This window comes from Coloeus monedula, assembly GCF_965178545.1.
Source record: "Coloeus monedula genome assembly, chromosome: 27".
NCBI lineage: Eukaryota > Metazoa > Chordata > Aves > Passeriformes > Corvidae > Coloeus > Coloeus monedula.
This window is the reverse complement of record NC_138807.1, coordinates 2,276,899-2,300,627: the sequence shown is the minus strand read 5'-3', so window position 1 is coordinate 2,300,627 and position 23,729 is coordinate 2,276,899. Positions and strand designations below refer to the sequence as shown.

The window sequence follows — 23,729 nt, the reverse complement described above, 5'->3', positions numbered from 1 at the left end:
AGACCCTGCAAAACTTTTCCCCTGCTGCACTGGGAATCCTTTCCCTCAAATCAGCCTCCTCCACAGGAAAATCCTGTGCTGAATCCTCCGCTGGCCACAGCCAGACCTTTCTTGGCCAAGCTCCCGTGGGCCCGCTGCACCCGTGGGACATGAAATAAAGCAAAGGCTCTGTCTTTTCCCTCTCCTCAGCTCCAGCCCCAACCCCACCCAGCTGAGTCAGCATTGCCCCTTCTTTATCCCATGCCTGGTGTTTGGGTAAAAAAAAAAAAAACAAACCAAACAATAAAATAAAAATAATAATTAAAAAATAAAGAAATAAAAATCAGAGGTGGAGAGTGCAGCCAGGAGAGCGGGGAGGGCGCTCCCTCCTCCCGTGTCACCGGGAGCAGCCGGTCCCTCACCACTGCCGGGAGCATCTCCTCTCCCGAGCAGAGATTTCACATTCATTTCACTGGTATGGCAAAGTCCATTTGCTTTTTCCTTCAAGGTGCTTTACATTCAAGAGCTATTGCAATCCACAGCGAGGAGACGGGGCCGGGGAGGCACCGCAGCCCCCCCCGGGGTTCTCTTGAGTTTGATTATTTGATTTAAATAAATTACCCCAAACCTCTGAAGTGCAGTTTGTCTCCAAGTTTTGGGGAACTCGAAGGGGGCCGCTGGCTCCTGGCCTTAGCTCTCCCGGGGGTCGCTGTACTGAAGCTCCGAGTTGAAAACCTCCTTATAGAGGGGGGGGAAGTTCATGGCAGTCTCCGGGTGCAGGAGACGGAAAAATTCCAGCTTGCCCAAGTGCAGGTTACAAATGGTCTTCATCAAGGGCAGCTTGGAAACCATCTGCAGGGAGAGAAGGAACTGGTGACCGCTGGGATCCTGGGTGTAGTGGCCCTGCTGCCACTGCTCCCTCTCCCTTGGGAACAAGCAGGGGGGTTTGGGGACCACTGGGTTCCCAATTAGTGTCCCTTGCACTGCTGTTCCCCCTTCCCTGGGCACCGCGGGTGGCTTTGGGGATCACTGGCTTTGCCTGGCACTGGGGCACCAGCAGATTCCCCACCTTTGGACAGCCCGGCAGCAACCTGGCCTCACCCCCAAACCCACGTCGTTCCACAGGGGGGGCTCCTCCCCACCACAGCTCCAAGGCATTCCCAAAACGGCTCATTTTGCTTAAAAATCCCCACTCCCCGATGCACTGCCAGGCTCAGCAGCACGGTGCTGCCTCTGCCTGCACCACAACGGAGATTCATGGCCCTTGGAAGGAGAAATTCTTCTCCTCTGACAGGTTTGAGGTCTTGCTCCCCAAAATGTCTGTGTGTGGCTCAGGAGCTCCAGCACAGCCAAGTCCCCCAGCTCAGACACCTCCTGGCACCCTTGGCTGCGTTTCCTGTGCCACTACCTTCGAGAGCTTGTCCTCAGCGGAGTGTTTCTTCTGGATCTCGTGCTGCAGAGCCACGTAGATCTTGTCCTGGAGCTTTTGCACCTTCTTGGACTCGGTCAGCCACGGGCGGTCTGCGAGAGGCAAAAGACAGAGTCACCACGGGGTCAGAGTCACCCCAGGGTCTCCCCCAGACACAGGGAAGTGGCCCCTGGCTCTTTTAAGCCTTCCTGCTCTCCAGGATGGTTTTGGGGACGCTTGGCTCCTCTCTACACTCCCTGCTGTGGGTGACACAGTTCCTCCTCCCACTGAGGAGATTTGACAGATGCATTTTGTGCATCTTTAGATGCATTTTCCCCCAAGTTCCTCTCCCAGGAATAACAGAAATCATCCACCAAGGAAGCAGCGTTGAAGTTTACGGGGTCAGCTCTCCCCACAGGACAGCCCCGGATGTGGGGCTCTCCCCACAGCCCCCCAGTACCTGGGGAGAGCAGGACGGCAGCGGTGAAGAGGGCGAGCTCCTCGTCCGACAGCTGCAGGCGGCACAGGGTCCTCCCCAGCTCGAAGATGGCACCGATGAGGTCGTCACAGTCTGAGCAGGGGACAGCAGGGACACATCACTGTCACTGCTCTGCCCAGCCATCAGCAGAGCCCAGCAGCACCCAGAGCTTGGAAAGGTTTTGGGAGACGAAATGGGTGAAGGAGGCTCCTGGGTGCTCACCTGGCTGTAAATTCCAGCCTTGCCTGGGCTTCAGGGGGAGAGGAGAGGGACAGACGCAGGGAGGAGAGGGAGAGGGAAAACAGAGGAGAGGGAGGGGGGGAGGAAGAGGAGAAGGAGAGGAGGAGAGGAGGAGAGGAGGAGAGGAGGAGAGAGGAAGGAGAGAGGAAGGAGAGAGGAAGGAGAGAGGAAGGAGAGAAGGAGAGGAGAGAAGGAGAGGAGAGAAGGAGAGGAGAGCCCCGAGGGAGGGGCAGCGAGGCAGCTCTTACCGAGAGATTTGAACATCTGCATCCCACCGAACTTGCCCTCGAAGAGGATGGTGTTGTTCAAGGGGTTGAACGCGCGGATCATGCGGATCAGGAGCACCTCGAGGCAACCTGATGTAGGCAGAGAGAGCGCAGACAAGGGCAGGGCAGGGCAGGGTGGGGCGGGGAAGGTCGGGGGGTTTCCATCACCCCAGGACCAAATGTAAGAAAGAGGAAAGCCCCCAGTGCACGTTTGAGGTCCAAATTGTTCATTCCCAAGAGCAGAATGCGTATTTCAACAAATCCAGTTTGGGTTTTGGGATTGGTTGGGTTTTTTTAGGTGTCCAATTGTGACCACAATATTTCACCAAAGGGAAATATTATCCAGTCATTCGCAGCCAGGCACAGAGAGACCGAGGTTGTGGTGGAGCACCGAGACAGAGGAAAGGGTGAAAACAAAATAAATAAAAAGAAAATGGAAGGAAGAAATGAAAGAATGAGTTAAACTCCAGCGCATCAGGCACGGCCAGCTCTGGCTTTGGGGTACAGCACCCCGCTGGGACACTGGCACATGTCCCCAGTGCTGGGTGCTAATCTCAGCTCCCCAGCTCTGACAGATTAGAAACTACGAGGTTTTTCCACTGTTTTGGGGATTTTGCACATTCAGCTCCCCGGCCTGGGCACAGCATCGCCAGCTTGGGCAGATGGAAGGGTGGGGAACGTGGGTGCGCGCTGCCATCATCCTCCTCTTCCCAGTCTCTTGCTGGGAGAAGAGGCCAATCCTTTTCTCTCAATCCTTCCTGCTACCGTTTGAGTTTGGCACCCCTTCTCCCAGGGGAAAACCTTCTGTTCCCATTTCCATCCCAGTTTCTGGGTGACATTTGGATGAGGGCGGCTGTGGAGAAAAGCCTCTTCCCAAGGCAGCCACTCCCCACGTGCCCCCCTTCACCATCGCCCTTAAACGCGACCTTCAGCTCCTTCCAGCCCAGCACCTGCTCCCCCAGCACTGGGAGAACTGGGGCAGCGAGGGAGGGGACCCCCGAAAGGAAAGCACCAGCCAAGAGAGAAGATTTGCCTCTGGCCCTGCAGCTGCCACTCAGGAGAGGTGTTGGGGACGCGAGGGGGACAGTGGGGACGTGAAGGGGGGTGGCAGGGACGCGAGGGGGGTGGTGGGGTCCCCCCCTCTTACCGGCTTTCAGGAGGATGATCTGGTCATTCTGGCAGAGCTCCATGAAGCCGTCGATGCGCTTGGCGAACTCCACCACGTACTGGATGGCGTTGGAGATCTGCAGCGAGCACTGCTGCCACATGGCCTCGCAGCTCTGCGGCACGGGGGACACTCTCAGGGTGTGCTGGCACCCCGGCACCCCGGCTCTGTGACCCCATGGGGCAGGGACGAGACCCCAGTGCTGTGCCATCCATGGGGGATGGTGGCATTAGGACACCTGGGATGTGAGCTGCCACCCCAAACTCCCCATCTGGGCAGCTCCCAAAGCACTGACAGACTCTCCTCACCCTCCTCACCTTCACCCTCAGCTCGGCATAGCCCCAGGGGACACTGGCTGTGGCAGGGGCTGTGACAGTGGCACTCACCTTGCTCTGCAGGGCACGGACCTCCTCGGGCGAGTAGAGGCTCCACGCCAGGCGCTTGAGCTCCTCCGTTGTGTACTGGCACGTCTCCAGGTGTGACTTCACCACGTTCTGGGCCACCCGGTCTGCAAGGTGGGGACAGCGGGAGGTGAGACCTGGGGACCCCAACCCCATCCTCTCTTGTGGGGCGGCTGGGGCTGAGGGCTGACGGGTAGAGGGGCTCTCACATGGTGTCACCGGGGTGTGAGGACAGATTGGGCAGCAGGGGCTGAGCCTAAAGCAAGCGAGGGATGTGCCACATGACCTTGGGTATGCTGAGCTCCATCAGGGAGCCCTGGGGCTGCTCCGAGAGCTGAGGCTGGGCTCACTATCGTAGAATCCCAGAATGGTTTGGGTTGGAAGCTTAAATCCCATCCACTTACTCATCTTAAACCTCGTTCCAACCCTCTGCCGTGAGCAGGGACACCTTTCCCTAGACCAGGTGAGTGTACCCAGAGCTGGGTGTGTCCTGCAAGGTGCTGGGGTGGCCCCAAGCACCACCTTCAGGGCCCTGCACCGCACTGGCACTCACCGATCTCTAGGACAGAGATGTCGGGGGGCAGCTGGGCACCTTCCAGCGCCCCGTGTGCCAACAGCGCCGGCTCCAGCATCAGCTCGTAGATGGACTCCTGCTTGATGAGCGTGGCATCAGCCACGTCCAGGCTGGACTGGTCAGGCGAGGGCTGCGCCGAGGCCAGCAGGTCCAGGTTGTAGTAGGTGCTGCTGCCATCGGGGGTCAGGGGGAAGTCAAAGAGGAGCCCGTCCGACAGCGTGGAGATGTCGTCCAGGTCCGAGAGGCCGCTGCTGACGCTCGTGGTGTAGACGCGGCTCAGGGGCTCGGGCTCATCCTTGGTGCCGCTGCTCTGCTCCTGGCTCTGCTGGTGCTTCTGCACCTCGGCGTAGAGGCTGTCCCGCTGCTTCTTGGACATGCGGCCGAACTTCACCGCTGCCCCAAGGGGAGACAGCGGCCGTGTCAGGGCAGCTTCACCCCCCAGAGCAAAGCCACGTCCGCCCACTACCCTGGGAAACGTCCTGGCTCCCCGGGGAGGGCCTGGTTTGGGGGTCTGTGAGCCCCGAGCGGGGCTGGGACCCCACTGGCTGCACCCCCCCACCCCAGACCAACCCCGGGTCAAACCAAACAGAACCAGTTTAGATTTTCCCGTGGAAAACACAAAAGCATTTCTTGCTTCCCAAACTCTCCTTGCACCGGGCTGGCCCTGTGGGGAAAGCAGCTTCACCCTGAGAGCCTGACTCGCTCCGAGGAGGAGCAGGTGGCCCCTGAGGACCATGGGGCACCTCGGGTGCACGACTCACCGTCGCGGGACATGCCCAGTGCCAGGCATTTCTGCAGGCGGCAGTGCTGGCAGCGGTTGCGGTTGGTGCGGTCGATCAGGCAGTTCCTCTGCCGGGAGCAGGAGTAGCTGGCGTTGTTCTGCTGGCTCCTCCGAAAGAAACCCTGCCCGGGATGGGACGGGAGGAGTTGGGAAAGTGCCGGGCTGGAAGCCAGACCCCGTGCCCACCCCCCTGCCGGCACCCGGCTCCCGGCGTCCCCGGGCTCACCTTGCAGCCTTCGCAGGTGATGACACCGTAGTGGATCCCTGAGGATTTGTCTCCGCAGATCTTGCACGGGATCACCTCGATTTGGGCTGCGGGGGATGGGGAAAGGGGGGAAAGCACAGTGGTTAATAATGGTCACTGCTGAACGGGAGGAGGGAGGTGGCCTCCCATCCACGACAGCCGCGGGCTGGCTCAGCACCTGGGGAAACTGAGGCACGAGAGCTGGACCCACCGGCAGCACAGCCCTTCCCACAGAATCCATAAGCATTCTTGCACCTCTGAGAGGTCCATAAAAAGCTCAGACAGGGCGTGGGGTACCCCCATCCCGTCCAGCAGTGAGGGACAGGGTAAGAAAGCCCTTGGATCCAGGAGACCACGGGATGTTTCTTCCCCAGCCTGCCCCGGACCCTGTTTTGGAATCATTCCCCTTGTTTTTCAGCTGATGTGTGCCCCGGACAGGGACAGCCTTGGCACAGGGACCGTTCCCGTCCCTGCAGCAGCACATGCTCTGCCGCTGGAGGTCTGACCCAAGCAGAGAGTCTGGGCTCCCCCATCCCCCCAGCAGCTCCTGTGAAACCCAGGACCGATATAGCCATCCCCAGCTCAAGGTCCCAGCCCCCTTCCCCCCACAAATCCGCTTCCCTCCCCGCTTCTGCTTCGCTGGCACTGAGCTGCTAATAGGCTTCGTCCTCCTCATTTTCCAGCTGCCCCAAATCTGGGCTGGCTCTGCCCTCCCCACCCGTGCGGGGGGGACGCACGGCACTCCCGGGACTCGTACGTGCCTCCCGGCATCTCTGCACCCTCTAATCCCCGCTCCAGCCCCCACACCCCCATCCGGGCTCAGCCTGGCGTTGCTCTCGAGGGTGCTGGGCAGCCACCGCCGCACCAAAATAACCCCCTTGGCCAGATTATGGTTATTTCCAATCTCCTGGGCCTGTGCAAATCCCTGCTCGGGTAATTCCCTTCTGCCGCTCTTCTCCCTTGGGAGCCATTGGCTCTCGTCGAGGGATGTGTTTTGTGGGGCTACCTCTGTGTGTGACAATCCCAGTGCTTGGCCAGTGTCACCCGTACCCCAGCACCCGGAAGGGTCCTGGGGTCCCTTGCTGCTTGGGGGAGGCTGGCATGGGCCAGTGAAGCCTCACTGGGCAAGGAGCAGCCAAGGTGCCATTGGTCCCCCAGGGATGCCATCGGTCCCTCAGGGCTGCTCAGTTCCCCAGGGATGGAATTGGTCCCTCCCAGGGACACTATCAGTACCTCAGGGATGCTCAATGTCCCAGGGATGGCATTGGTACCCTCAGGGATGCCATCAGTCCTCCCCCAGGAATGCATCCCTGTAGCCCCTGGGGCAGGTTTGCTTCCGGCCACACTGGGGAAGGACTCGCTCCGAGTCCAGGTGTAAGGAGAGGGATGGATCCCTCCTACATCCTTTGACTCACTGCTTAACCCAATGCCCCATATGCACCAGGGGATTTGGGGGCTCACCCCTCCTTCCCCAGGCTGCTGAGCTGGGCTTCTCCCAGGGCTGTGTGTTGTCCCCCACCCTCCAACTCAAGGGAGTCACATCCCATCCGTGCCCCTCCCCAAATCCTCTGTCGTGGTTCTGGGCCTGGGAGAGCAGAGCTGATTTCTCCGCACAGGGCAGGGCGGGGATGTCCAGAGCATCCTCACATCCCCCACAGCTGCACCAACACCGCAGCCGCAGGGCCACCCCTTTGGCAGGGGGACGGAGGCACCAGAAGGGCCACGTGTGGCCACCCCCAAATCATCACCCAGCTCCGATGACCCCCCAATTCCCTGGATCCTGCTGCCATCTTCCCCCACGCTGCCGGACCTCAGGGACCCCGCCCCACTCCGACACCCTGCCCCAATCGCCCGGATGGGACCGAGGTGGTGGCATCGCGGGGGGCACAGGGAGGGGGTGCCACCCCCGGCAGGAAGCGGCGTCGGCTCGTTATGCAACGTTAATTGCAGCCGCCGGGAGCGCGGGTGATGCATCGCGGCCGCCGCGCCCTCACGCCCGCGGCCGATACTCCGGTACCCGGAATTACCGGCACCGGCAAGCGCCGGGGCTGAGCACGGCCCGGTACCGCCGGCACCCACCCAGCAGAGCCCAGCGATGCCGCCCCGCAATGCCCCAAAAGCACCAACGATCCCAAAAGCTTCGTGTGATGCCGATGGCCAAATCCCGCCCCCGCGCCGGAGGGGAGCCCCCGGAGAGCCCCCCGAGCCGGAGCCAAGGGTGATGGCGATGATTCCCCCTGGTGAAGGAGAAGCCCTGAGCACTTGCCGTGTGCCTGCAGCCTTTTGGGGCTCTAATTACCGTCCTGCTAATTACCCGGCCGTGCCCGCCGCTGGCACCTGACCCGCTCGTAAGACGCTCGCCCCAAATAACTGACGTGGAGACAGGGCCGTAACCTGGAGATGGCAATTACAGCCCAGCACGGTTAATTGCTGCTCCGATTGTAAACCCGGCTGAATCACCGAGCCGGCTCCATCCGTGTCCCCTCGTTCCGCAGCCACGAACCCCCAGGGCGGCCGGACCATCTCCCCTGCGACCCCCAAACACCCTCCTGGGGCAGATCCAGAAGGATGAGGAATGCGGGTGTGGGTGAGGTGGCCACAGCAGCTCCTGCATCCCCTAAATCTCACTGTGATCAGGGGAAACATCACAGTAGACCCCAAATCCCGGATAGTCCTCCCCCCCCCGGCCCCCCCGTGCCTCAGTTTCCCCACCGGAGAGTTTGGCATCTCCTCCCACCACAACCGTGCCATCATCGGCCACACTGCGAACGGGGTGGGGGGGGGGATTTAGGAGGGGGTGAACCTCTTCCCCCTCTGGGGAAGGAAGCAGGGAAACTCCACCCTGGGGCCGATGGGGCTAAAATAGGGAGCAGGATAAAAGAAGCAACAAAAGGGTTAAAAAAATAAGTAATAATGATCTCCAGCCGGCAATTAAAATGTCCCGGCGGTGGTATTTGCTCTCCTCCCACTGTAAACACTTCTTGCCCAACTCCCGGCCCGCTGCCACCGGCCGGCCCTTATGTAAGTGGCCCTTGTGGCACGGTCCGGCCACGGGGCCCGGCCGTGGCGGGGCGATGGCCCCCGGTGCGGCGGCTGCGCGTGGCCCCGCGGTTGGAGCCATCCTGTCCCACTGACACACTTTCTGCCCGTGGCCACGCGCGCTTGTGTAACCACGGCCCTTAACCCTTCCGGGGCCGCGGCCGCGCCGGGACCGGGCTGGGGCTCCGGGCAGCAGCCCGACCTCCCGCCAAGGGGGGCGGGGATATTGGGGCATTTTGGGGTGATACCTCCCGTTTGCCACCCTGGGCTGCAGCTCCAGGTGAGGGACACAGGTCTGTCCCTGCACAGTGACTGGGTCGCCTGTCACCCCCCAGACCCAGCTGTGTGTGTCCCCTCCAGCCCAGCACCTCTCGCCCCAGACCATGCTGGAGGCTCCGGTGGTTTCGGCAGAGCCAGATCCGCCCTCCCCGGAGCAGGAACCGGCCTTGGTGCCACGCCGGCACACCCTCCTCTCCATCGCCTCCGCCCCAAGGGCGGGCATCCCTTGCACCCCAAAACAAAACAAGGTAGGCCCTGCAGGATGCAGCCACGGGGGGCTGGACCCCCCTCTGCGGTGCAGGGAGGACGGTGGCCCCATCCTCCTCCTCCTCGTCCCCCCATCCCTCCCCTCGGCCGTATGATCTCACTGCTTTGGGGAATCATCCCGAAACCCTCAGCACCCCATTGAGCCTCGGGATATGCGGTGACCCCACTGCTGCTGGAGGCTTTTTGGAGCTGCCCCCGCTCCCATCGGAGAACTGGGGGCCCCTGGCTGCGGGGTGAGGACTCCTGGGAGGGGGATGTTTGGGGTGCACTGGCAGATCCCTGCACAATCCTCTGCACAGTCCCCCAGGGTGAGCCTGCACAGCTGTCACCGCGCAGGGGCAGAATATGGCCACCTTCCCTTGGCTGGGGCCACGCGAGGCCGTGGTGCCCTTGCCAGAGGTAGTGGGGTGAGCATCCCAGCTCTGAGTATTTCAGAGGTGTCTCCATGCCTCTGGGGCCATCCCTGCCCCAAATATCCCCAGCACTTCCCCAGTGCCCAGGCTCGTTACCCAGTGATCCTGCTGGGACAGCAGCTCCGTGCCCATCCATCTGCCGGCCTCGATCGATGCCGCAGGACAGGCACCTCTGGTAATTGGCAGCAGCCCTGCAGCCCCCCTGGACACCCCAGCCCCAGCCAGGACACCGGGATGCTCCGATGCTTCGCCTCCACCACCTCTCCCCTTCCAGGGGGACTCAGCATCCCCCTGGTGCACCCAGAGCAGGGAGAGGAGGATGAGTCCAGGCTGCACAGGGACACGCAGGGACCCACAGGGACATGCAGGGACCTACGATGCCACCCCATCTTCCCATTCCTGCCGTAACCCCCGGCTCTGCTCCTGCATCCCCTGCAGCAACCTCAACCCCGGGAGTGACTGTGCTTCCCCACAGCCCCCATCCACAGCTCTGTTTTGCTGTTGGGGTAGGAATAAATAAGGAAATAAAGGGAATTATCACCCTTTACATCTGCTGTTGGCTTTGCTATTAAACAGACTCCAGTACTGAAGCACTCCGGGGTCTCCCAGCACCGAGATTTTTGGCCATCGCTGCCAAAAAATCCCATCCCCATGCATGCACCCCGGGGAACCCCAAACAAGCCAGGTGTTCACAGCCCCAGCTCCAGGCACAGAGACACGGGCAGCACCGACAGCACCGAGGCCAAGTGGGCAGTAGGGAAAATTTAGATGACAAAACCACGGCCCCGTGCCGGGCTGTGATGCTGGAGGGGGGAACTGCTTTCCTAATTGATTAGCAAAGATTTCCTGGAAACTTTGGGCCAGAACAGCGCTCAGCTGCTCTCACCCTGCCCTGGGGCAACCTCTGGCCACCTTCCCTTGCAGCCACGCGGACGGAAGTTTTGCATTCTCCCCAGCCTCCAGCAAAGTACTGTTTTTCCCTGTCCCTGTGTGCCCCCAACAGGGAAATCGTAGCGCCGGATGGGCGATGTGGCTCCCCCAGGGCCGCCCGGCTCCTGCCCGGGCCGCTCCGGTTCAGCAGCTCCGGTTCAGCAGCTCCCGTGCCACGCAGCTCCGTGCCAAGGCCAGCCCCGCCGGCGCAGGACGCAGCCCTTTGCACTTTGGCTGGTGGAGAAGGGTGGCAAAGGTGAGGCAGCGGGGAGGGGGGTGCCAGCCCAGGGTGGGGACAAAGCTGCGGTGGGAGAACCCCTCCAGCACTGCTGCTAAACCGGGGGGAATTATCTCCCTGGGGCTAAAAAAAGGCAGGAGAGCAGCTCTGCTCACCACATCCGATAAACCGTGCTGATTTAGACATTAGCAGCTCTTTAAATAGCCGCTGCGAGTTCAAAGTTAAACGTGACAGGGAGCAGGGACAGGGGCGTTGGGCTGGGCACAGGGACCACCGTCCCCCCACCACTGCTCTTTCCTCTCCGGGTGCTGACTCCCCCTGGGGTTATCGGGGTGGGGGATCCCAAATCCCGTCTGGACCCCTCAGGACCCCATAAAGCCAGTGGACAGCTTTCTCCTGCAGGCTTGTTTTTTGGGAAGTGCCAGGCACGGCCATCCCTATGCTGTGGTACCCGGGACAGGCGCAGCCGTCGTGCGGGAGGGCCGGTGGGTGCCGGCCGCCCTCGGCCGCGCCAGCGTGTGCACGCCGCCGAAACGGGCAGGGAAGCTCCTCCTCCGCCCTCTCTGATTTTTCCAATGACAGATCTAGGTCACTAGGACAAGTCGCAAAGGCTGCCGAGCCACCGCACGCTCCTCGCCACGCTGCTTGCAAAACAAGCGAGCAGGAGGGCTGGAAACCGTATAGGATTATACAAGGCAAAGCCTCTTCCCCGGCCCCGGCGCAGCCGCGGCGCAGGGAAGGACAGGAGCGAGGAACTGCTGTGGCCCCCGGGGGAACGGGGCAGAGCGGTGGCGGTTTTGGGAAGGAAAATGGAGATTGAATCAATTTGGCGTCGCCATGCGGCATTTGGGCTTCGAGAGAGATGAGGACACGGGACTGCGGGAAAAACGCCCGACTGAGGGGAATGGTGGGATATCAGGAGGGTTTGGCCCTAAATTAGGGTCACCACACAGCAATTCAGGGGGGCAAGGAAAAATATTTTTTAAAAAAAGGAAAAGTTCTCCCGGTTGCTAATTAAGCCGGTGCTGGCTGTGCAAGTGCTACGTAAGAGCCAGGCGTGTTCGTAATTAGACAGGCGTTAATGCTTTCCTCCGTCCTAATAAAGGTGAAAACCCAGGATGTCGTGAGGCAGGAAGGGGATGTGGGGGGCTCTTCTCGCCCTCCTCACCCACCCCGGCCCCACCGTTACACAAGAGTGCGGTGGGGGCAGAGCCGCAGCACCCGCGGTGCGGGGAGGAAACAGGATTTGAGGAGCTCGGGGATGAACGTCCTGGTACCCACACCCCAAAACGTGCCCAGGACCTGCACCCCCAAAACACACCCATGGAGGGGCACGAAGGAGTCCTAGCAGGGCGAAGGGCTCGGGGAAGGCAGGGGATGATGGAGAAATGATTTAGAGGAGGATGAAAATCGCAGCCCAGGTTGCAGCGGTGCTCCCAGCATGTTGGGAACAGAGCTGAGCCCGGCCACCGCTGCGTCACCATCACCAGGCCCCGCTGGATTGTCCCGCTGGAGCCTTCCTCCCTCCATCCTCCTCCTCCCCACCGCCTGCTTGGCAAAGCAGAGGGGTGAAAAGTAGGAATTGCCTTTGGTAACGGGTAAAACCAGGCAGGTGCTGGCACGATTCACCCCTGCCCTGGACAAGGGGCACCCAAAATTGCACCTGATTCCTCGCCCGTCCCTGTAGGAGACTCCCAAACTGCCCCCCACGCCATGGGGAGGGGGAAAAGAGGGAAAAAACTACAATAAATCCAGCCCTGGTGGGAGCAACATATTGAAGAGGAGATTAAGGGGTTTAGTGCGGGGAAAAGCTTAAGAGTGCGTCTAAGCCGGCGTCGGAAAGCAAAGCAAAATAAACAAGAATTTTATTCCTAACGAAGGGGGAGCTGGAGGAGGCAGAGCGGCCCCGGCGGGGCTGGTGCGCCTTCCCCCCTTGTTCCCCTCCGCGGGGCTGCTGTGGGACCCCCCTGTCCCGTTCCAGCCAGGCTGATGCGGGTCCCCTGTGTCCCCAGTGGGGCTGGTGAGGGGTCCTTCCCATCCCCTCCGCCGGGCTGATACGGGTCCCCCTCGTCCCCCTCCAGCGAAGCTGATGCGGGTCCCCCCTTGTCACTGTCCAGGCCGACACCGAGTCCCCCCGGTCCCCTCCGCGGGGCTGATGCGGATCCCCCTATCCCAGTCCGGGCTGACGTCGGGTCCTTCCCGTCCCCCTCCTCCAGGCTGGTGCGGGTGCCCCCGATCCCCACCGAGACCAACTTCTGCCGCTGCCCCCCTCAGCCCCCAGCCCCCCGGACCCACCTCGCATCGTGTCCGCCGCGGTCAGGGCGCCGGCGGGCGCATGGGGCGGCGCGGGGGTCCGGAGCGGCGCGGGGCGCGGCGGCGAGCGGCGGCACCGGGAGGCACCGGGCGGCACCGGGAAGCACCGGGCGGCACCGGGCGGCTCTGGCACCTGCCCCTCCGCCGCGCCGTGACCCACTTCTGCCCGAGCATGCGGCCGTTCACATGACGAGCCCGCCCCGCCCCCCCCCCCCAATCGGTTTCACTTCCAGCCCCACCTCCTGCCCTTCGTCCTCCTCCTCCTCCCGCTCCATCCCCATCCCCGCCGCTCCGCCGCCCGGTGCTCGGCGCTGCGCGGGCGCTGCCGGTGCCTCCCCGGGACCGGGGTCTGCGCGACCCCTGCTCGGCTGTGGCCGCGGGGAGCTCGGAGCTGCCCCCCGGGGCTGCCCGCCCCCGGTAGGGCCGTGCCGGTGCCCGTCCTGCCCCGGCTCGCCCAGGCACGGGGCCGGCTGCGTGTCCCGCTGAATCACCGCTCCCTTGCTTCACTCCGCTCCCGTGCAGCCCCGCTGCCCCCGCCAGGCGCTGTCCCCGGCTCGGCGCGGGGACCCCACAAACCCCCGACAGGACAGGGCAGGGCAGGGCAGGGCGGGGGGCCTCTGCCGAAAGTGCAACACCTGGCACTGGGGTGGTGTGGAGAGCGGGGGGACCCCCATGCGGCTGCTCCAGGTGCCCATGCCAGGGTGCAGATGCTGAGGTCTGGGGGCACATCCCACCTGGGAGACCTGCGGGTCGGGAATGGTGCCATGGAAGTAGTGTGAAGCTTTGAAGGCGGCAGGGAGGCATTCCCACCCTGTCCTTCATGCTGGGTTACACACGGATGGCTTTGGGGCCGGGGGTTGTACCCTGGATTACAGGACACTGGGACACACTGCCTAAGACATGCAGAGATGGTGGCTCTGGACCACGCAACGCGGCCTCGCTGTGCAGAGCCCGAGATGTCGGCACGGGGCAAAGTCCCCTGGCTGGGGTTTGTGGTGCACCAGGTCACCAGAGTCCTCCCTGGTGCCACATCACAGGGGTGGAGGCGGCTGGTCCTGGTCACGCTGGGCTCAGGTGCCAGGGTCAGTGTTCAGCAGTGCCCAGAGATGCCTGGGTCCTGGGGACTGTGGCACTGGCCTGGAGACCTGATGTGTGTGGAGAAGACATCTGCCATAGGCATGAGCACAACTCCCACTGCAGACATGGACCTGGCACCCAACATGGGTGTGGACCTGGCATCACCACAGGCATGGAAGTGGCATCTGCCGCGAGCATGGCATCCAGTCATGGTCACAAGCATAGCACAGCCACATCAGCCATGGACATGGAGACAACACCCACCACAGGCACAGATGCAGCCACCATCACCACCCATGGCATCCCTGCCTCCTCCCTGGGTGGCCTCCTGCCCTCACAGCTAGGCCCTGTGGGGACACCTCAGCCCCCCAACAGTCAAATCAAACCATTTAATCACAGCTGAAGAGGGAAATTTCAGCTCACATCCATCCCAAAGGCTGAGCTGAGCCAGGGGTGCAGGGATGCTGATGGGCCACTGGCAGAGGGGGTCCCCTGCTGTTCCTGAAACTGTCCCCCTGCTCTGGCACGGGCAGGTGGCGGTGGCAGAGGGACGCTGGGGTTGAGCCGTGGTGGCACTTTGTGTGCTCCCACCCATGTGCCGAGAGCCGCCCGGCTCTGCTGCGGTGCGGGAGCGGCTGCGGCAGGGAGGGGGACACGGGCTGGGGGCGGGAGGTGCGGGGGGCGGAGGGGCCGAGCCGCCCAGCGCGCTCCAGTGCTGCTGTCTGACATGATTTTGCTGATGGCGATTGGGAACGGGTTCGCTGCTCTCGCCGGTCGGATTCGCTCCTTCCTCCCGGCTTTCCTGCCTCCTCTGCATGGATGGGCACGCAGACGGGACGCGGGGCGACGTCTCGCCTCGCTCTTCGCAGGCTCTGCTTCCAGCACGGCTCCTGCTAGCACAGCCCCGGATGGAGCCAGAAATCCCACCCCGGTGCGCATCCCGAGCGCCCCGGGCAGGGGCAGCCCCTGAGCCGGCGGCGTGCGCGGCGAGGCCGCTGCCGTCCCCCGGGGTCACGGGAGCTGCCCGAAGCAGGTCACCCTCATTAGCCCCATTTCAGATGGGGAAACTGAGACCGGGAGCAGCGCAGTGACTCTTCGTGGCACGCAGGGTCCGGCCCCGGCGAACTCGCCCCTCCCAAAAGGCGGTCGCCGATTGCTGCTGTTGGGACAGCCGTGGCTGAATCGCGCCAGAGCGAGAGCGAAAATACTCCCCGAGTGCTCGGCGCAACCCAAAAGTATGAGGAGGTTACATAAGCGGCACCACACCTGCCGTGAGCAACGCGGGACCCACGCACCCATCCACGCTCCCGCTCCCCGCCGCCGTCTCTTTAACCCTTCGTGTGCGGCGCCCGGTCCGGCACCGACAGGTTCGGGAATGACCCGGGGGAAGACCCAGGGGAGAAGGAGATGCTGCAGGGTTACCTGAGCAGCTGCTGGGTGCTGCAGGTCTGGGACTCGGCCCCGTGGTTTTGGGGCCACAAGCGTGGAGGTGGAGAGGCTCTACCAGAGCAGGACCCCTTTTTCTGGTGAGCAGGGTCTCACCCCATGGACTTGGCCGGGTTTAAATTGGGTCCTGGCCCCAGGAAAGCCAGAGCGAGGTGGAGCCAGTTCACTGGTGGCAGAGCCCCTGCAGTAACATTTGTTCCTGAGAGAGGAGCGGCCTTGCCCGGGGCTGCTTCTGCTGTGGCAGCACTGGAGGTGACAGAACCCCCAAAAACCCTCTCCCCCTCCCCAGGCTGTGACAGGAGCTGGTGCAGCTCCGTTCACAGCTCGTTGGTGCAGGGACCCTCACCCCAGTATCTGCTGGTGCTGTTGCTGGTGATGGGAAGCAGTGGGGCTGGAGGGCCTTTGGTTCCTGGGTGGTGCCAGGCCCGGACTCGGTGCCAGGAGCTGCACCCACCAGGGCAATGCCGGGGGACAGGTCCAGCGGGGCTGGATCCAGCCCAGTGCAGGTGGCACCAGTGGCAGAGGAAGGAAATGGCCACCAGGAAGGATAAGGAAGCAGAAACTGACACTTGCTACCATCCAGCACTTCTCCTCGCCCAGCCTTGCTGCCAAATCTTTGTGATCAGGGCCAGGGCAGACGGCGGGGCACTGCCAACCTGTGGCAACACTGAAGTGGCCACCACTGGCACGGCTCTGCCGCCAGGATCAGCCCAGCTTGCCCCTGGCTGGCCCGCAGGTGAGCAGGAATTCCGGATGACACCATCGCGCCTTAATCACTGTTTGCTCTCCCTCGAGCCCCACCCAGCGAGAGGGGAACCTTCTGCCAGCATCGCCCGCCCCACACCCAGAGCCCCTCACCCCACTCGGCGATCACCGCCAGGGCTGTGACAGCAGCCCCGAGCTCGGCGAGCCCCGGGCCGGCACGGCCGGACCCCGCGGAGGCTCTGCCGTGGGCTCCCTGCCACGGGCACTGCCAGGCGCCTGCCGTGACTCAGTTTCCCATGGGGAATGGTTGACCTGCCCTGCAGGGAGTGGGTCACGGGGTGAACGCGGCATTGGTGTCCCCAAACCTCATCCTCAGCTGCTGGCAGGGGGATGTGCCCCATGGATGAGGGTGCAGCCATGTCCCCCCATACCGGGCTGGGGGCGGGGGCAGCAGTGGGGGCCGGGGGAAACCGCAGCAATTGCAACCACTGAGCCTCATTGTGTCCCCCCGGCTGTGGGGGTGATACAAGGGGGCAGCCCCTGCTCAGGGGCTGGGTCCCACTGCTTTGCCCTCTCCGTGGTGTCAGTGCCACCCTTCCTCCCAGCCCTGCTGCCGGAGAGCCTCGGTGGTGCAGGATGAGGGTCCCTCAGCTGCGCCAAACAGGGCAGTGCCCTCAGACCATGGGGATGGGATGTGGCTTGGCCAGCTGTGCCAGTCCTGGCAGCCAGTGGGATCGGGCATGGTGCTGTGCACGTGGCCCCGCTGCAGCGGTGTGAGTCACTGCACCTCGGTGCTGCTTATGCAAAGGCTGGCACGGGCTGTGGCGTGGGGCCGTGGGCTAATGGGGCCATGGCAAACAGCTGTGGTGTGGGGCTGTGGGGCCATGGGATGGGGCTGTGGGGCTGTGGGGCTGTGGTGTGGGGCTGTGGGGCCATGGGATGGGGCTGTGGGGCTGTGGTGTGGGGCTCTGGGGCCATGGGATGGGGCTGTGGGGTCACGGGGCCTTGGGTGCAGGGTGGGTGCCACTCGAGCACACAGTGTGTGCAAAGCAGAGCATGGAGAAGGGGGAAACTGAGGCAGCGGTGGGGTGCACCCCTGACTCCTGCAGCCCGTGCGGGGGTGTCCCTGTCATTGCCCGGTGCCGGGGGCTGGGGGACAGCAGAGCCAGGTGTAACCGGAGCCCCTGGGCTGGCCTGACCCGCTCACGGCTCACGTAACGCCTGCCCGGTGCTTATGCAATAGCTGCTGCCATGTGGCTCTGAGGGACACCCAACGCCGCGGCAATTACCCGGCCCCTAATCAGCAGCGACGCAGGATAACGAGGCTAATTGGAGCCGTGGCCAGCAGAGCTGCCGGGGGAGGAACATTCAGTCTCACCCTGCACCCCGAGGGGTGTCCCAAGCAATTAGTAGCTGCTGAGCCTTCCTTAGGGGCTGGGGGGGCGGCCGGGTCATGGCCGGGCTGGACCCCACTGTGCCCCGGGCAGCGGCTATGGGTGTCCACTGGGGTGGAGCACAGCATCCCCATCCCTTCCTACATCCCCATCCCTTCCTACATCCCCATCCCTTCCTATATCCCCATCCTTGCCTCTGTCCCTGTTTGCATTCCTGTCCATCTGCACCTCCATCCCTTCCTGCATCCCCATCCCTCTTTGCATCCCTGTCCTTATCTTCATCCCCATCCCTCTCTGCACCCTCAGCCCTTCCTGCATCCCCACCCCCCCCTGCATCCCCATCCTGCACTCCCGTGGTGCAGTGATGCTCCAAGTAGGTCAGTGGGCCGCGGTGTTGGGTGACCGTGGGTGGCTGCAGCACCTGCCCCGGGGGGCTTTGCTCCTTTTATCCCTGGTTGCCCCAGCCCTTGGCCGAGCCCACCCCCTGCTCACCCCACTGGGCTCCGTGATCCCCGGGGAGGGGGCAAAGGCATCGTCTCCCTGGCCCAGACTGCAGAGCCCTGACTCACCTCATCGCACAAATGATGCCCAAATTGGCACTTGAAGGACGGTCCTGGCCTCCCCATGCCACCCCCTCCCTCCCTGGTGCCCCGGGGGGCTCAGCCCGGCGGCGTGGGGTGCAGGGGGCTCCCCGGGCAGCTCCCCCCAGCGCTCGCCCCCGGCTCGGGCGGCGCAGCCTCCGCTCGGCACCGTCCCGGGCACCGCGCGGCGCTGCCGAATCTCCAGCGTAATAATTAGGAGATAAACAGGAAAGAGGAAAGGGGCAGATTTCATATTCCGCCCCGATCCCCCCGGGACAGATAAAAGCGGAGTGGGGGGACTCAAGGGGGCTTTTTTCCCACTTGTTTCTGCTGAATCAAACATTTTTCCTCCTGCTTAGAAGATTTCCTGGCTCCCCCCGTTCCCCCCGCTCCCGCCTTAATGAGGTTTTGCTGTAAAAGTCTCCGAGCCTCAACCATGGCCTTGAGTTAATCTCCAGGCACCTTCAAAGCCGGGTTGTTCCTGCCCCCCCCCCAGCCCCTCCTTCACCTCCATCTTTTTGAACTTCCCAGTCACAAAATTGCTGAGTTTCATGTGATGCTGCTTCTCCTGCGCCCAGCGGCGAGCACGGGGGTCCTGGGGCAGATGGGGCCACGTGGCAGGGACACATCCCTAGGGCTGGGGCAGGGATGTGGGATGGTCCCTCCAGGTGGAAAAGCCACCTGCTTCTGAGGGGAACCCCCAGACTGGGGTGAAAAGGGGATATTTGAATATTTTACTTTGCCCCCAAATTGGAATATTGTGGAAACACTGCAAACAAATAGCCCAGGGCTCGGGGGCACCGAGATGGTGGCCTTATCTTTGTCACCAACAGTGAGGCTCTGGGGGCTGGTGACACTGGGGCATCACCCTGTGGGGCAGGCAGAGGATGTGGCAGGATGTGCAGGCTCGTTGGGTGCCAGGAGCATCCCCCCTCCAGGGCTCAGCTGGGGATGACCGTGGAACCCCAGGCTGCGGCTGGTGGCAGGAAAAAGGTGCTGGTCAAGGTCCTGTCCTGGCTGCCCACTCAGGGCTCTGCCACGGGAACCAGCTGCTCCCTGGGGAAGGGGCTTGGGAGCTGCACAGCCCCTCGGCGGCATCCCTGCTGCCAGGACAGGGCCTGGTTCTCAGAGCACCCATCCATCCCTGCTGGGGGGCTCTGGGCACCCCACCCTCCCCATCATCTGTGTGGGTGTCCAGCCCTGACCACAGCGGGGCCAAAACCCCGGGAATGGGAGAAGCAGGAGCTGACAGCACCTGAGCTGCTCGGTGTGGGGTGCTGCCCTGTCCCACCCACGCTGGAGCCATCAGACACCGCCGGGCTCCCTCCTCCTGCCCCCGGTGCCCCGGGCTGCCCGTGGCGCCCATACCTGGGCGTCCCGCTCCAGAGCCGATCTGGAGGCTTTAGTGCAAGTTAATCCCAGCAATCCCTTAATTCCAGGGACCAAAATAGGAAAGATCAGTAGGTCAGTGGGAAAAGCTCTTGGCCAAAGTTAACATGTTAATGCAGAGAGAAGGTGAGGGAAAGAGAGGGGAGAGGAAAGTGCCCAGGAATCTGCTGTTGGCCCACCCCGTGCCCAGGCTCTGGTCACTCTGCATCCCCCTGGTTTGGGGACACCAAGCACTGGTGGTCCAGGAAGGCTTGGCAGCTCCCGGCCTGGTGCAATTTTGGGAAGGAAGGGGGGTTTTCCCCTCTCACCAAACACGCCAAGCCCAGCACTCGGTCGCCGAGGCGATCCCGGTGCGTTAAATCCCGGTCTCCAGAGGCGAAAGGTTGCGCATTAGCGCCGGCACTGCTGAGCGGCCCTAATTAGGGCTTGGCAGCGCCCGCCTTGGCCCCGTAAGCACCTTTTTGGCTGCTGCTCTGGAAAAAGCCATGCCAGAGGGCTTAGCTTTTAATACAGCCAAGCCCAGGTGAGCCACCCACCACTGCCCGTGGGCCGGTCCCAGCCCCGGCTGAGGGGCTCAGCTCTGGTTGTGGGTCCCAGCTCCAGCTGTGGCCTCCGGGGGCTTCACCTGGTGGCCCCACACAAGAACCCCCAGCACTGCAGTGCCGGTGCTGCTGCTGGTGCATCCCAGCAGGAACCTCCCAGGGCCTTTCCCTGCATCCCCAGCTGCTTTTCCTTGGGGTTGGGTGCTTTTGGGCAATAATATCGCTATGGGAGCAGTTTCCTTAAATCCATCTTTGTTACCACAAGCAGCTTAGCACCAGAAACTCTCTTCCTCTCTGTTCTTTTAATACGATCCCAGCTTAGCAAAGCCCTGGGCTTAGCCACTGCCCCTGCAGTGCAAGTGAGGAGAGGAGAATTAAATAATATGAAAGGAGAAAACAAAGGGCTCTGCTTGACTTAAGCAGCTGGAAGGGGGGTGGCAGCAGCCCACCCCTGCCTCGGGGGAGCCACTGGGGTCACCTGAGGAGGGGGATGCTTAGCGGGATGATACAGGGTGGGGCCCCCTGGGATGCCTCGTTTTTACAGGTCAGTGGGTCAGGGATGCTGTGATGCTTTCAGCCATTGCTCCTGCTGACAGATCCCAAGGGAGACAAGGTGCCTCAAATACCTCTTGGTGGCAAATATTCCCATTTTCTAGAGTTTTTCCATCTTGCGCTCATTTCCAGAACCAATGAACAGCTCGAGAGAACTCAGTGCCCTTTGCAGAGGCAGCATCACACCAAGATGTGGCCTTCCCCACGTTTCCCACCCCACCAGCCCGGGACGGTGCTCCCTGCCTGCCGAACAGATCCTGTGCCCATGGCCTGGGGGTTCCCACTCATCCCTGGCTCCCAGCTGGCTGGGCTGGCTCCCATGGCTGCCACTGTGGCTCACCTTGGACTCCGCTCCCGGCACAGCCCAGCGCCCGGCTGGGTTGCTGGGGAGACGGGCTGGTTTATTTACCATCGGGGCTGCGATAAGGAGTGTGAAAGGAGAGGAGGAGCACATGGTGTCCAATGTGCCTGACCCACTTTTCCATCGCCCGGGCATTGCTCACCCTCGGCGATTGGATTGCAGCGGCTGCAGAGTCGCCAGGGCTTGGGGCGTCCTTCCTTCCAACCCCCGTTTGCTCTGGCTCAGTTGGGAGCAGAGGAGAAGCATCCCTGGGCACCAGGAGTGGACGCCGAGGCGCCGCCATGGGGATGGGAACCCGCGTGGGAGCTCTGCGGGGCTCTCCTCGCGCCCGTCCTTGGCCGTGGTCGCGGCCCCCGCCGGCGCTGGCCCAGTGGCCCAGATCTGCCATTCCGCATGGCTTCCCCGGCTGTCCCCGGGGCCGGGCGCCGGCAGGCAGGGCGCTCGCTCGGCGCCTCGCGCGCCCGCCCGCTAATCCGACATGACTCTTCCATTAGAGACGAGATGCCGGCAAAGAGCTTTTCGGTGTAGGAATTAACTCCTTCTCCCACCCCGCAGCTCCCTGACCTGGAGTGTCGGCTCCGGCTCCGTCGCCCACGTGGCCTGGGGTCTGCAGGATAAGGGGGGGGTCCCCCCGTTGTCACCCCCAGCCTGGGGGCGGGCTGGTTCCCCGGGGGAGCTGGCTGAGCCCGTACATGTGCGTCTCCCATCCTCCTCCTCTGAGAATGCGGGATGGGAGCAGAGAGCCGGCGTTGAGGTGGCAGAGGGTGCCAGAGTGGCTCCATGGAGCCCCTGGGTGGCAGGAGGGGCCCCAGCCCAGTCCCTGTCTGTGGCTGCAGCACAGCCGCTTCCCTTATCGATCTTCTCTGGTTGTTAATTATCGGCTCCAGTCAAGCCTGATCAGAGCCATGGCTCCCTGCCAAGGCCCTGTTGTGGTTTTGGCTGTTCGTCCCCTGCCCTGAGGTGCTGGGGCTACTGGGGAACAGATGGGACCCAAAGAGGAACTTGGGGAGCTGGGGGCAGGTGGGATTTGGGGTGCAGGTCCTGGCCAGGGGTGCTCCCTAAGCAGGGGGACCTGGGACACGGTGGGGACGCAAGGAGGGGAAAAGCCCAAGCCCGGAGCCAGCACATGGACCCCTGACTGGCACAAATGTCCCAGAGCAGAGGTGCCAGCATCTCACATGTGACACTGGGGGACAGCAACGGTGGCTCTGGCAGAAGAGAAGGTCAAAACAGTGCAGGGTTCACTCTCCAGGACCAACCACTGCCCCAAGGACAGTCACCTTCCCTCACTGGGGCAGAGCTGTCCCTCACGTCCCTGCTCCTCAGGAGCCATTCAGGGGAGGTGACAGCAGTGCCCAGTCCCTGCTCGAAGGACAAGCCCCAACATCCTTCCAGAAGGGAAGCAAAGCTGATCCTGCCTGGTGCTGAGCCCAGGGGAAGCACCCACCCTCTGCCTCCTCGTGCCACTCCAGTGGGTGAAGAGAAGTTTGGGCACTCGTGTGCCGTGGCCACCCTTCCCATCAGTGTGCTCAGGGCTGGGGTCTGGCCCTGGATGGAGTCAGGAGCCCACGGATATCCCATTCTCTTGCCTGTGGTCCTGGAAAACACCCCGGAGAGAGGGCCCATCCCCAGGATACAGAGGGGAAACTGAGGCACAGAGTGAGGAGGGGATGTGCACCGTGATGGGGTCTGCAGAGCTGGTGGCTCTGGGGCATCATTGGAACCATGAGGGTGCTTGAGCCCTGTCCCTGCCATGGGGGGCTCTGCTGCCCTCAGGGCTCCAGCTAAGAGGACTTCAGAGGCAGCCACCCCCCAGCAGCCCCCCAAAGCTGCTGCAGAGCAGGCAGGGAGTGCTCAGGAAGGGCTAGAGAGGGGCAGGGGAGGGGCTGCTCTCACCTGGTGTTCTCACTGTCTGCAGAGATCACTGATGTTGTCACCATCACCTCCCCCACCACTGTGGTGTCACTGGGCTGGGGACCTTTTGCCATCCTGGGCTGGGTCGGTTCAGGTCAGGATTCTGTGTAACACTGGCTGTGAGCGCCTGGCTCACAGTGGGGACGTCCCAATGGAGAGCTAACCTGGATCCCAGCCACCTGTGTGGCCGTCACCTCCTGTGCTGCTACATGGCCCTGGGACAAGGACCTCTAGCAAGGGAACAACCCTGCAACAGTCACAGAGGACAGCACTGCTCTCCCTGTCCCTCGTAGTGACCACAGGACAGCCCAGCCCAGGGTGGGCACTCGAGGCACCTCTGTGGTGCTCTGGGACTCAGAGTGGGGGACATTCACCAAAGCCAGTTTGGGAGGTCACCCTGGAGACCCACAGCCTGGCACCTGGGGTCTCCTGATCCTCCCAGAGCAGGGAGATGCCCAAAAGGACATGACCTCTCCTCTCACCCTGGGCAGGGGCCAAAACATGCACTGATTATTTTTGAGGGACTCTTTGGCTGCAAATCAGGGTGTCATCACTCTTCCTCCACACTGGATAGCTCAGACTCCATGGCAGGGTGGGGCTGCAGTGGTAGTAGAGGAAACCATCCCCAAAATCCCAGTGCAGAGCCACCCATGAAATATTCAGGCTGCTCTGCACAATTCCTGCCTTGCCGCTGTCGAAAGCACCATGAATATTGCAGGTGGGCATTAAAGTTTCAGGGCTGCCATGTTTCAG

General features: G+C 62.6%; 1 protein-coding gene across 1 annotated transcript; it reads right to left on the bottom strand.

Annotated features, from left to right (window-relative positions):
- Positions 1-669: 669 nt before the first annotated feature.
- LOC309582501 (nuclear receptor ROR-beta-like) lies at positions 670-23,050 on the bottom strand (the record flags this gene model as incomplete). The annotated part of the gene is made up of 11 exons (XM_082297682.1): positions 670-831; positions 1,388-1,500; positions 1,848-1,958; positions 2,354-2,461; positions 3,519-3,651; positions 3,923-4,044; positions 4,491-4,904; positions 5,273-5,414; positions 5,519-5,604; positions 8,165-8,298; positions 22,959-23,050. 11 exons carry the CDS (start codon positions 23,048-23,050, stop codon positions 670-672), a joined length of 1,617 nt encoding a protein of 538 aa, XP_082153808.1.
- Between the last annotated feature and the right edge of the window lie 679 nt (positions 23,051-23,729).